Source organism: Conger conger, chromosome 1 (assembly GCF_963514075.1).
Source record: "Conger conger chromosome 1, fConCon1.1, whole genome shotgun sequence".
NCBI lineage: Eukaryota > Metazoa > Chordata > Actinopteri > Anguilliformes > Congridae > Conger > Conger conger.
In genome coordinates, this window is record NC_083760.1 from 94592504 (window position 1) to 94602538 (window position 10035).

At 46.8% G+C, this 10035-nt stretch overlaps 2 protein-coding genes across 4 annotated transcripts in view; both read right to left on the reverse strand.

Moving 5' to 3' along the window:
* pabpc4 (poly(A) binding protein, cytoplasmic 4 (inducible form)) overlaps window positions 1-4173 on the reverse strand; it is a 24772-nt gene extending 20599 nt beyond the window's left edge. Inside the window, exon 1 of the mRNA XM_061253093.1 lies at window positions 3425-4173. Within this exon, the coding sequence (XP_061109077.1) occupies window positions 3425-3620 (196 nt within the window). The 5' untranslated portion in view covers window positions 3621-4173. The remainder of the gene's footprint in view (window positions 1-3424) is intronic.
* Window positions 4174-6265: 2092 nt separating this feature from the next.
* Window positions 6266-10035, reverse strand: LOC133135247 (zinc finger protein 540-like). Of its 3 annotated transcripts, none has more exons than XM_061252121.1 (4): window positions 9937-10035; window positions 9201-9271; window positions 8757-8904; window positions 6266-8453 (listed from the first exon to the last, which is right to left on the reverse strand). In XM_061252121.1, exons 2-4 carry the CDS (start codon window positions 9258-9260, stop codon window positions 7813-7815), a joined length of 849 nt encoding a protein of 282 aa, XP_061108105.1. In that variant the 5' UTR covers window positions 9261-9271; window positions 9937-10035; the 3' UTR covers window positions 6266-7812. The 3 variants fall into 3 exon arrangements, with proteins under 3 accessions (XP_061108105.1, XP_061108112.1, XP_061108121.1); XM_061252128.1 differs by having other exon boundaries at window positions 9817-9987; XM_061252137.1 differs by having other exon boundaries at window positions 9201-9987.

The window sequence follows — 10035 nt, forward strand, 5'->3', positions numbered from 1 at the left end:
CTCACACACCCCCACTCATACTCTCTCTCACAAACACACACCCACACTCTCTCACACACCCACTCTCTCTCTCACACCCACACACTAACACACACCCACACTCTCTCACACACCCCCACTCATACTCTCTCACACACCCACTCTCTCTCTCACACACCCACACACTAACACACACCCACACTCATACTCTCTCTCTCACAAACACACACCCACACTCTCTCACACACCCCCACTCATACTCTCTCTCTCACACACCCACACACTAACACACACCCACACTCTCTCACACACCCCCACTCATACTCTCTCTCTCACAAACACACACACACACTCTCTCACACACCCACTCTCTCTCTCACACACACACTCTCACACACACGCCCACACACAAACACACACTCTCACGCACGCAAACACACACTCTTACACACACACACACCCACACACACACACTCTCTCACACACCCACTCTCTCTCTCACACACACACTCTCACACACACGCCCACACACACAAACACACACTCTCACACACGCACCCACACACAAACACACGCACACCGCCACTCACGAACACACATTTGATTAATGCAGAAAATGAGGGAACGTTCCGGAACACTTCGGCGTGTTCCGAGGGAATCGCCGACGGTCGGCCGCAGGTTGCCGCGACATCGCAGTCACCCGGTCGCCATGGCAGCGCTCGACTGTGATGTCACTTCATGGCCATGTGACCCTTGCCCTGGGAGGACCCCGGCAGGTGTCCGGGGTTTTGCCCGACAGGCGAGCGCGAGGCGGCACGCGGCACGCTGGGAGCTTTAGCACCTGTTGTTGCCCTTTACCACCCAGACAAAGCTGCCTTTGTGCTCTTTGTGTGTGTGTGTGCAGAGCAAGCGGCTCACGGGCCCGTGGAGAGACAGGGATTTGCCGGTTGAAGTTGGAGCACTGAATCCACGTGCCTTGAACTGGTTTTCAACTAATGATAATAAGATAATGGCGTACGACTGGAGAGAACAGGCCGTCCAGCCCATCTAGAACATTACAACACAAGACTATATCATAGCCAATCTAGAACATAAGACTATCTAGAACATAAGACTACATCACAGCCCATCTAGAACATAAGACTACATCATAGCCCATCTAGAACATTAGAACATAATACTACATCATAGCCAATCTAGAACATATGACTATCTAGATCATAAGACCATATCACAGCACATCTAGAACATAAGATTAGGTCATAGCCCATCTAGAACATTAGAACACAAGGATACATCATAGCCCATCTAGAACATTAGAACACAAGGATACATCATAGCCCATCTAGAACATTAGAACAGAAGAATACATCATAGCCCATCTAGAACATAAGACTATATCATAGCCAATCTAGAACATAAGTCTATTTCATAGCCCATCTAGAACATTAGAACATAAGACTACGTCATAGCCCATCTAGAACATAAGACTATAGAACATAAGACTACATCACAGCCCATCTAGAACATGAGAACATAAGGACACATAAGGAGGACACAAGTCCATTCAGCACATCTAGAACACATAACCTGAAAGGCCTACACACATATTTTTCCCGGTTTTTTTTTAGCTTTTCATATCACCCTGGAGCTTTCAATTTGTGTTCCAGACTGATTCACGTTGTGATTTACCTACAGCAACAAATGAAGACATTGGTGCGGAATTTTCCATTAACCATTACCTTTCAATCCGTGCCTTCTTCCAACAATATATTTGCTTGTCTTGTTATCCATATATAAAACAATCAAATATAGACACATAACATTTTTAAGGCTTTTTTACTTAACTTTCACAGTTCCCAATTTACTTGCCCTTCTACCTGACGCTTTTATCCAAAGCAACTGACAGTTGATTAGACTAAGTGGGGGGTGCAGAAGGATCCAACAGCTGCACTGATCTTGTAATGGCCACACTGGGGCTGGAACCACAAACCTCCCAGGTGGCTGTCAGCAGACTATAGGTCAGGATGGTGACTTTGCAGGCGTTAGCCATGACTATAACAGGACATCACCGTCACCAGATCTGCAGGCAGAACTACCAGAGAACAACCAGAACTGAGCCGTGCTCGGAGTAGTGTTTGTTTACCTGAAAAACATCTCTCCTGCTCGAGAAGGGAGAAAGAGAGAGAGAGAGAGAGAGAGAGAGAGAGAGAGAGAGAGAGAAAGAGAAGTGAATTAGAGAGAGAGACCATTGGGTTCGAGATGGAGAGAGTGAGGAGGACGAAGGAGAGAAAGATAAATAAAAGAGAGAGCGATACAGAGAGACCGAAATAAGCTGAAACTCTGTCCCGCTGGCACCCCTTAAAATAGAGGCGAATAAATGGGTCAGTTTGGGTTATGGGTTAGTAATGTGGAGCAGAAGCCACCCGACTCCGGCGGAGCTGATATCAGGGAGCCCGGGCCTGCGGGGGATCGGGGGTGCGGGGGGGTGCAAACGCAGCGCGCCAGAGCCCCGCCGCTGCTTCACAAATCCACACTCCGCAACTGGCAACTGGCAACGTGGACGAGGACGGGCGGCCATGTTGGCTCTCAATGTTCCTTTCAAAATCCAAAAGCCACTTCATTGTTGTTGTTGTTGTTGTTGTCGCCTCCACCCCCCCCCCCCCCCCCCCCCCCTCGGTAAATGTGATTATTCAGTGGCAGGTTCATTGCCTGTGTGTTTACTTGTGTGCGTGCCACTGAGTGAAGTTGTGGTGTGGCTGCGTTTCAGAGTGTGTGTGTGTGTGTGTGTGTGTGTGAGAGAGAGAAAGAGAGAGAGAGCGCGAGAGAGAGAGAGATGTCATGTTAGAGAGTGGAGTGAAGACACAACTTCACACGTCACGTAAAGCTATACGTTTATGTTAACGAATCACAGATGAAATCCTGGGGCGATGCTCTGTGTGGGGAGAGTACTTCCACCTTCCACTGAAGTGCACCCTTCTCAAAACACGGGACCCTTTGCCCACTCTCTCCCCGATCTAAGCCACTGTCGAGTCAGTTATACCCTGCCTGCTCCAGAATGAGGTCATTCTCATTCGCTGGGGTGTTGCTGTTGCAGCAAAGGTGCACTATCAAAGAGTGAAGTGCCTTTTCGCTTCAAAATCAATCCCACCCGCCTGCTTGCTGATTCATCAACGTGACCCAGGTGACGATAGACATTAGAAACAGTCCCGTACGGGAAAAAAAAAACCGTTACCCCCAGCTTGCAGTGCACATGGTCTTTTGGATAGGGAAAAAAAAGCCGGTGTGTAGCTAGATACTGCAAAGCACTGCAACGAACGACACATTTGGAAAACGCTGTTCCCGGATACGGCAATGGCATTTAAATAACCACGCTGATACACTCAGACGTGCGTACACACATAACGAAAATTCGTTTTTCTCTTTTTTTTTTCTTTCGACTTACCGTCTGCGGGTTGCTGAAAGTTCACATAGGCGTAACCCAGGGAACGTCGGGTGATCATGTCGCGACAGACGCGAATGGACAGCACGGGTCCGGCCGGGCTGAATTTCTCGTAGAGCATTGCCTCGGTTATGTCGGGGTGCAGGTCGCCAACGTAGAGAGAAGCCATCGGATAACTCCCCGTTGTCGCTGTGTTCATTTCTCGGGCGTGAAACCGTATGGGCGCAACGTATTGCGAGAGCTGCGCTGCGAAATGTCCAGTCGCGCAATCACCTTGCTTCCGAATTTATGGAGTATTTAGAAAACGTAACGTATGCCGCTCTGTTATTACAGAGGTTATTTGTTTCTACCCACACGGTCCGGTATTCTGTAAAAGTTTTGCAGGACTCAACTTAAAATGGCAGGACAACTGACAGCCCCGGTAACAGCGTGGAAGTGATGTGGAATCCCTTAAGAACTCCTGCTTTTTCCAAGTTTTCTTCTTTTTTAAATATTTGTTTTAATATATTTTTTTAAACGTCAGGCCAAATAAGCCCGAGGCCTTCCGTTTTCTTAAAAAAAATAAAATAAAATAAAAAATCTGTATTTACGATTTTTATAAATTTTCTAATTTGTAGTTTTCTCAAGCTGATGTTCCGCTACTTAATTATTTTTTATAAAGATTTTTGTATGTTTTGTGTTTTTTATTTATTTTTTTATTTTTTTGAGTTCTAAAAGGACGGTGAGTGAGGCGCACTCACTGCTGTTTAGCGGTTGGGGAAAGAGACTGCGTGGGGCACGCGCGGGGACTTTATACTACACTGTCCGGAGAGGAAACCGTAACCAGGGTCAAACTCGGGATAAAAAAAGCATTGAGCGCCGGGAAGAAAGAAGAGCGAGTACCCGTCCTGTCACAACTACCCTGCCGAAGCCGCTATAGCGACATCTGGGTGCGCTTTAAAAACACGGGACGGTTTCCGACCGAGGAAGTGGCGAACCGTGCAACGGGAAATAGGCTAATTATGATAGACGTATTCCGTCATAATCGTGCGCACCCATATTTTAGAATTTAAAAAATATATATAGCTATATTTTAAGGTATCATAAACTGGTGGTTGGTTTATTTATTTTTATCAGTATATTATTGTTTTTCTGTAATTTCATAGTGACGACAAGCAATTTGTGTGGGCCACTTCCTGGTTCATTCAACCAATTTCACTTTTAAAAACTCAAATTAACTCCCTCAAAGCTAAAATTATAAACTTGGTGGGAAAATCTGATTTTAAATAAATACCAAAGGAATCTTCATACCCCCAAAACCCTGCTGTATGCTGGGGGAGGTCGGGGGTTCCAACTCAGTACAACTAAAAACCAAAACCTAGTCACTATTTAGCTGACACTTTTGTCCAAAGTAACTTACAGTTGATTAGACTACGCTGGGGGCAACCCCCCCCGGAGCAATGTGGAGGTAAAGGGTCTTGCTCAAAGGCCCAACATGGGCTTGAACCACCATCCTTCCAGGTGTCATTCAAGCACTTTACCCACAAGGCGACTCACGTTCTTCTTCCCCCTCACCGATTACCAGGGTGTCCTGGAAACGCCCAGCGTCTCTCCTGAGGAATTGAAACTTACCAGGGAGCGATATGAAGAAAATAAAGCAATCATTCATTCAATCAAAATGGCCACCAACACCAGGGAGTTGGAACATCACAACAAAAATTAAGTAAAATATTTAATACATCATTTACCCCACATCATTCACTCATAACAAATACCTTTATACTCACTAATTGAGTTTATTTACATACAGCATATTTAAAATAATCACACCAACGTTTATTGATATTAAACTGTTGTCAGACTGTTGTCCCATAATCAAGGGATGAGTGGCTATAAATAGAGGTAAAAAAGCTTGGATATGTATTCCCTCCATTGAGAATTCATAGCTTTCTGATAGCGTATCCGCAGGAAACAACAGCAGATTTTGTCAGTTAGTAAATAAGGAGAGACCCTCTCACTATCCACACCGAGGGTTATGGGGTCCTCCAGGGGGCTCTCACACCTCCTCAGCCTGAACACAACCTGCCCCAAACCAGGTCAGGCTCGCAGCGCGAGTTACCGTGGCGTCAATCAGGCCTCTGTCGCCACCTAGTGCCCAGCGAGGGAAAGGCGTGAAACATGGCCCATTCGTTATTTAGTGTATTTACCAGGGATAGTGCATATTAATCAACAATTTCAGTTTCCACATCAATGTAAATGCGCCAGGGTTAGCTAATGAGCTCATTTACATCTGTAGACCCTAACCTGCACGTCTTTGGACCGTGGGAGGAAACCGGAGTACCCGGAGGAAACCCACACAGACACGGAGAGAACATGCAGACTCCACACAGACACGGGGAGAACATGCAAACCACACACAGAAAGGCCCGGGCGGGGCTCGAACCCGGGACCTTCTTGCTGTGAGGCAACAGTGCTACCCACTGCGCCACCGTTGATTGATTGAACATTATGACTTCATATTACTGGAGTGCATGAAACTGAATTATTGCAGACTGCTGGAAGTATTCATGTTTTCACAGCACAAATACAAGCATTTGTCAGCAAAAGCAAGGATTGTTCAGTTTCAGCTTGTGCTTCAGAAGCTAACCAGGGCTGGGATTGGTTAGTGGTGAAGCTAAGCAGGGCTAGGACTGGTTAGTACATGGATTGTGGATACAGTTTATAAGGTTTAGGTGAGAGGTTTAGGCAACTTACAACTTGCGATTAAGACAATTAGCGTGACCACTGATATAGACCGTTAAGATAATTAATCACAAGGTCATTAGTTGGCATAGTTCATGTAACTGAAGACTTCACTGATAAAAATATGATTCACATTTTATTAAAAACTTTATTAAAAACATCCTTTCCCTCCCGATTGAATCAGAAACTTCGGAAAAATACTTGTCAATAACACAAACATTAAACAGAACTCATCCCAAATATCCATTAAATCACTTAGCATTTTTACCCACAATTAAATAACATTGTATATCTATGAATTCACTCAAGGCGAAATACTGTCTAAGCTGGGGCATTTTGTGAACAGTTTTCCCCCGTGTCGGGTGGTGAACACGCCTTGCACGCTGCGTGTCGTCTGTATTCCACACAGGACTTCAGGTATGGGAGCGGGCGGGTACAACGGGGTGGTTTCTCCGCCCCTGTGTGGACCGAGCATCCGGGCGGTCTCTGGAGAGCGCGGGAGCGGCTTGGAGAGTTTCGGCAAAACTCAAAGTCAGCGGTGGACAGCTCCTCTGCTTCCACAGGTGCAGTGGGCGAGAGCGTACACAAGTACACAAAAACACAAAAACACCACAACACCACGGGGGTCATAGTCTCTCCAGGCTCAGCCACCGGGGGGGAACTTCGGCAGGAAACGAACGAAGCGGTCGGCCACGAGTCTTTAAATGTAAAAACGCACAAAATGTAGCCAGGCATTGAAACCTTAGCGATTTTTTCCAAATACCAGAAAGCTGCTTTGCGGCTTACCACGCTGAAAACAGAAATCCAGGACCGTCATTCCACTTTTCTTTAATTGCCAAAAGCCCGTGGCTAACAACATTAGCATAGAAAATGGAAAGTGTTAAAAGTGAAACCGAACAATTATGATCAACTAGGTAGTCTGGTTGGTTAGTGCAGCTAGTTAGTGTTAGTTTCCATGGTTATGAATCATAAATTTAGTTGACGTGGGATTCAATAAGGGAGTGATACCCTCAGGTGATTGAGCTGGATCATCATTTTTGCCAAAATACCTCTGCTGATCTTTAAATATAACGATTGAATGCAAGTTGCAAGAGTCAGGCGTGCCAAATTAGGGTTGGAGTGAACACTTACAGGACAGTACCTCTCCAGAAATAGGGTTGGTCACCACTGCTGTAAAGGGTTAGTTGAAGAACGTGTTCATTTTGGAGTCGTTTCTGAAGCTCTTTCATCACAGACGATGGTCTTCCCAGCTTTTATCCATGGCTTACTCTTCCTCAGCTTCAGGCTTGATGCACAACTTCTCAGAAAAAGCCTGTTTAGGGGTTATCCCTTGGGTGCTGTGTGGTACGTCGCCCTGGATAAGAGCGTCTGCCAAATGCCAATAATGTAATGTAGTGTAATAACACAACGCTCTCCAAACACAGCACAGGAGATGGAGCGCATCCTGATTGTTTCAATCGCTGAAGTTTTACAAACTCATTCCCCCTCCCTCCTCTGCAGTAGTGGGGCAACGGCGATGTCCGAAAATTGCACACTAGCTTATAGCTTACCGTTTAGCGCGTTAGAACTCTTATCGCTGTCGTCCGGAACTGCGACAGTTGCATAAAATAGAACGTTAAGGGGCCCGGATGTCGACGCCTCCCGAAGCCCCTCCCCCTGGCGGGGATCGGTCACCGGTCCCGGTGGCTCCGCCGGTGCCGGGTCAGCTGATTGGACCAGCGGAAGCTCTGGCTGCAGTCGGGGCAGGCGTAGGGCCGGCGGGCTGTGTGGATCCGCTCGTGACAGCGCAGCGTGACCCGGGTCTTCAGCCTCTTCCCGCACTCCCGGCAGCGGAGCGGATCTGCCCCGGCGTCCCCCGGGCGCCCCCCCTCCAGCTCGCCGCGGGTTTCGCCGCAGAGTTGGCCCCGGCGCGCGTGGACCCGGCGATGGCCCTCCAGTCCGCCCATCGTCAGGTACCGCCTCCCGCACGCCTCGCAGGAGTACGGCTTGGCCTCTCCGTGCACCACGCGGTAGTGCTCTTGGAGCTTGGCTGAGGTTCTCGCAGTCTTGCCGCACAGGCTGCAGATGTAGGGCGGCCCGTCACACCGACGCACCCTCCGACGTCGCGACGCAGGGCGCCGCTCTCTGCTGCTTTGCGCGGGCGAAAGTGATCCCCCCCCTTCTTCCTCGGCGTTGGACCCTTCCGGACTGCCGTCGGCGTCTTCGGACGATGATGCGGACAGATCCTCCGTTATCGGGGCGTACCACTCGTCCTCGTCGCAGGGGGGAGCACACTCCGCGGATTCAGAGGCTTTGATGGCTTCTCCCGTACCTGTGGGGAAAATAAATAACTATTAAAAATGGAGGCGTTACCGTTACACTCAGAATCGAATGTCTCCGGCAATGATTAAGCAAAAGGTAATCTCATCTGAAGAAACTTCAACTCAAACGCAGAAACATCTACTTTGATTCCAGTTTTTTATTTTATTAAAATCACACAAACATACACCTGTTTAGTGGTAACAGTTACCAGAAAATACAAGTAATTAATTTCTCATCTTTTTTTTTCTCCATCAGAAGACGTTCCCTTAAAAAAGGCTCGATTGAACTCAGTGGTCTTGAAAAACAAACGAACCTTTTCCCGAGTCCAGCGCTTCCTGGACGTAAACGGTGCACACGGTGGTGTCACCCTCCTCAGCTTTCACGGACTGCAATTTCAATCTTTTCTTTTGCTCACGGTTACGTTTCCGTGCCGCAACTACAAGTAACCATTCTTCTGGAAACTGCAAACAGGAGACACACAGCCACTCCCAATTAGTCCGTTTTACACTGCGGAGTGACTTACAAAAGTGGATAACATCGATATTAGTATCTGGAATACATAGTGTAATATACCCACGAAGATACAGAAGACCAATAAGTGTTAACCAAACGAACCGTTAATGAACAGCCGATCTTGGAACAAAAATGAATATCGCTATTTGTCCTAGCTTTGCATATTTACGTAGCTCTAAGTTCATTACATTACGTTCACGTACATTACCTCTAATGGGAATCCAGAAAGATACTGAAAACTCACCTCTCTCCACCGCTTCCATTGGCGTTTTGTTGCGTAAACTTTTTTCGATCTACGTGGCATTATCGTAAACGCTGTCAAGTGAAAATCACACTTTTAATATCCAGTTTTAATCAAACTAGCGGTCATTTAACTGACTGGTCTTCCCATAGCTGTCCTTGGCATGCAAGTTCGAGTTCAAAATCAATGATAAACAACAAACGCTAGCTAGCTACAACGAAACGCAGGAACATAGCTAGCTTACAAACTGCAGCGACATGAAAATAACGGTGGAACTTTCATTCAATATGTATACTGGAGATGCTACCAAGGGACACTGACCGACCTAGCTAACTTGGTCAACAACTTGTGTTTTATGTAGCTAGCTACTAGACGGCATCCGTTATCCTTGAGATAAATTTAGCTAGCTATTAGCTAAGCTGCGCTGCCGTGTATCGACGTTAGGTGCTCAGCTAGCGACAGCTAGCTAACTGACAGGCACGCTTCCTTCTTTATTGACTGTAGGATACGACGCAAATAATAAAATTGACGCCAGTTTACATATATCGTTAGCAGTTAGCTTCTATGAACCCGACAAACCTGACCAGCAGGGAAGTAATTCAGCAGTTACCTAACTTACTTAAACTGCTGAAGCGATCTAGCACTAAAGCAAACTGTTCACCAGTATCCAGTAGCTAATGGCTTGATCCAGATTTATTCCAAATAACGTAGCGAATTTCTAATGATTTTAAGAACTCACAAACAATAAACGTATCACTCTGCAGGGTTCAGACCATAGGTTCAAACTTGCCGACTGTGTTAAATGGACAACATTGTTGACGCACCATTAACTTCCGGC

Excerpts from the sequence above, each read along its gene's own strand:
- LOC133135247 (XM_061252121.1), bottom strand. The coding sequence starts at position 9,260 with ATGCCACGTAGATCGAAAAAAGTTTACGCAACAAAACGCCAATGGAAG. Across the intron at positions 8,905-9,200 it reads AATGGAAGCGGTGGAGAGAG|TTTCCAGAAGAATGGTTACT; the intron begins GTGAGTTTTCAG and ends TCCTGTTTGCAG. Across the intron at positions 8,454-8,756 it reads AGCGCTGGACTCGGGAAAAG|GTACGGGAGAAGCCATCAAA; the intron begins GTTCGTTTGTTT and ends TTTTCCCCACAG.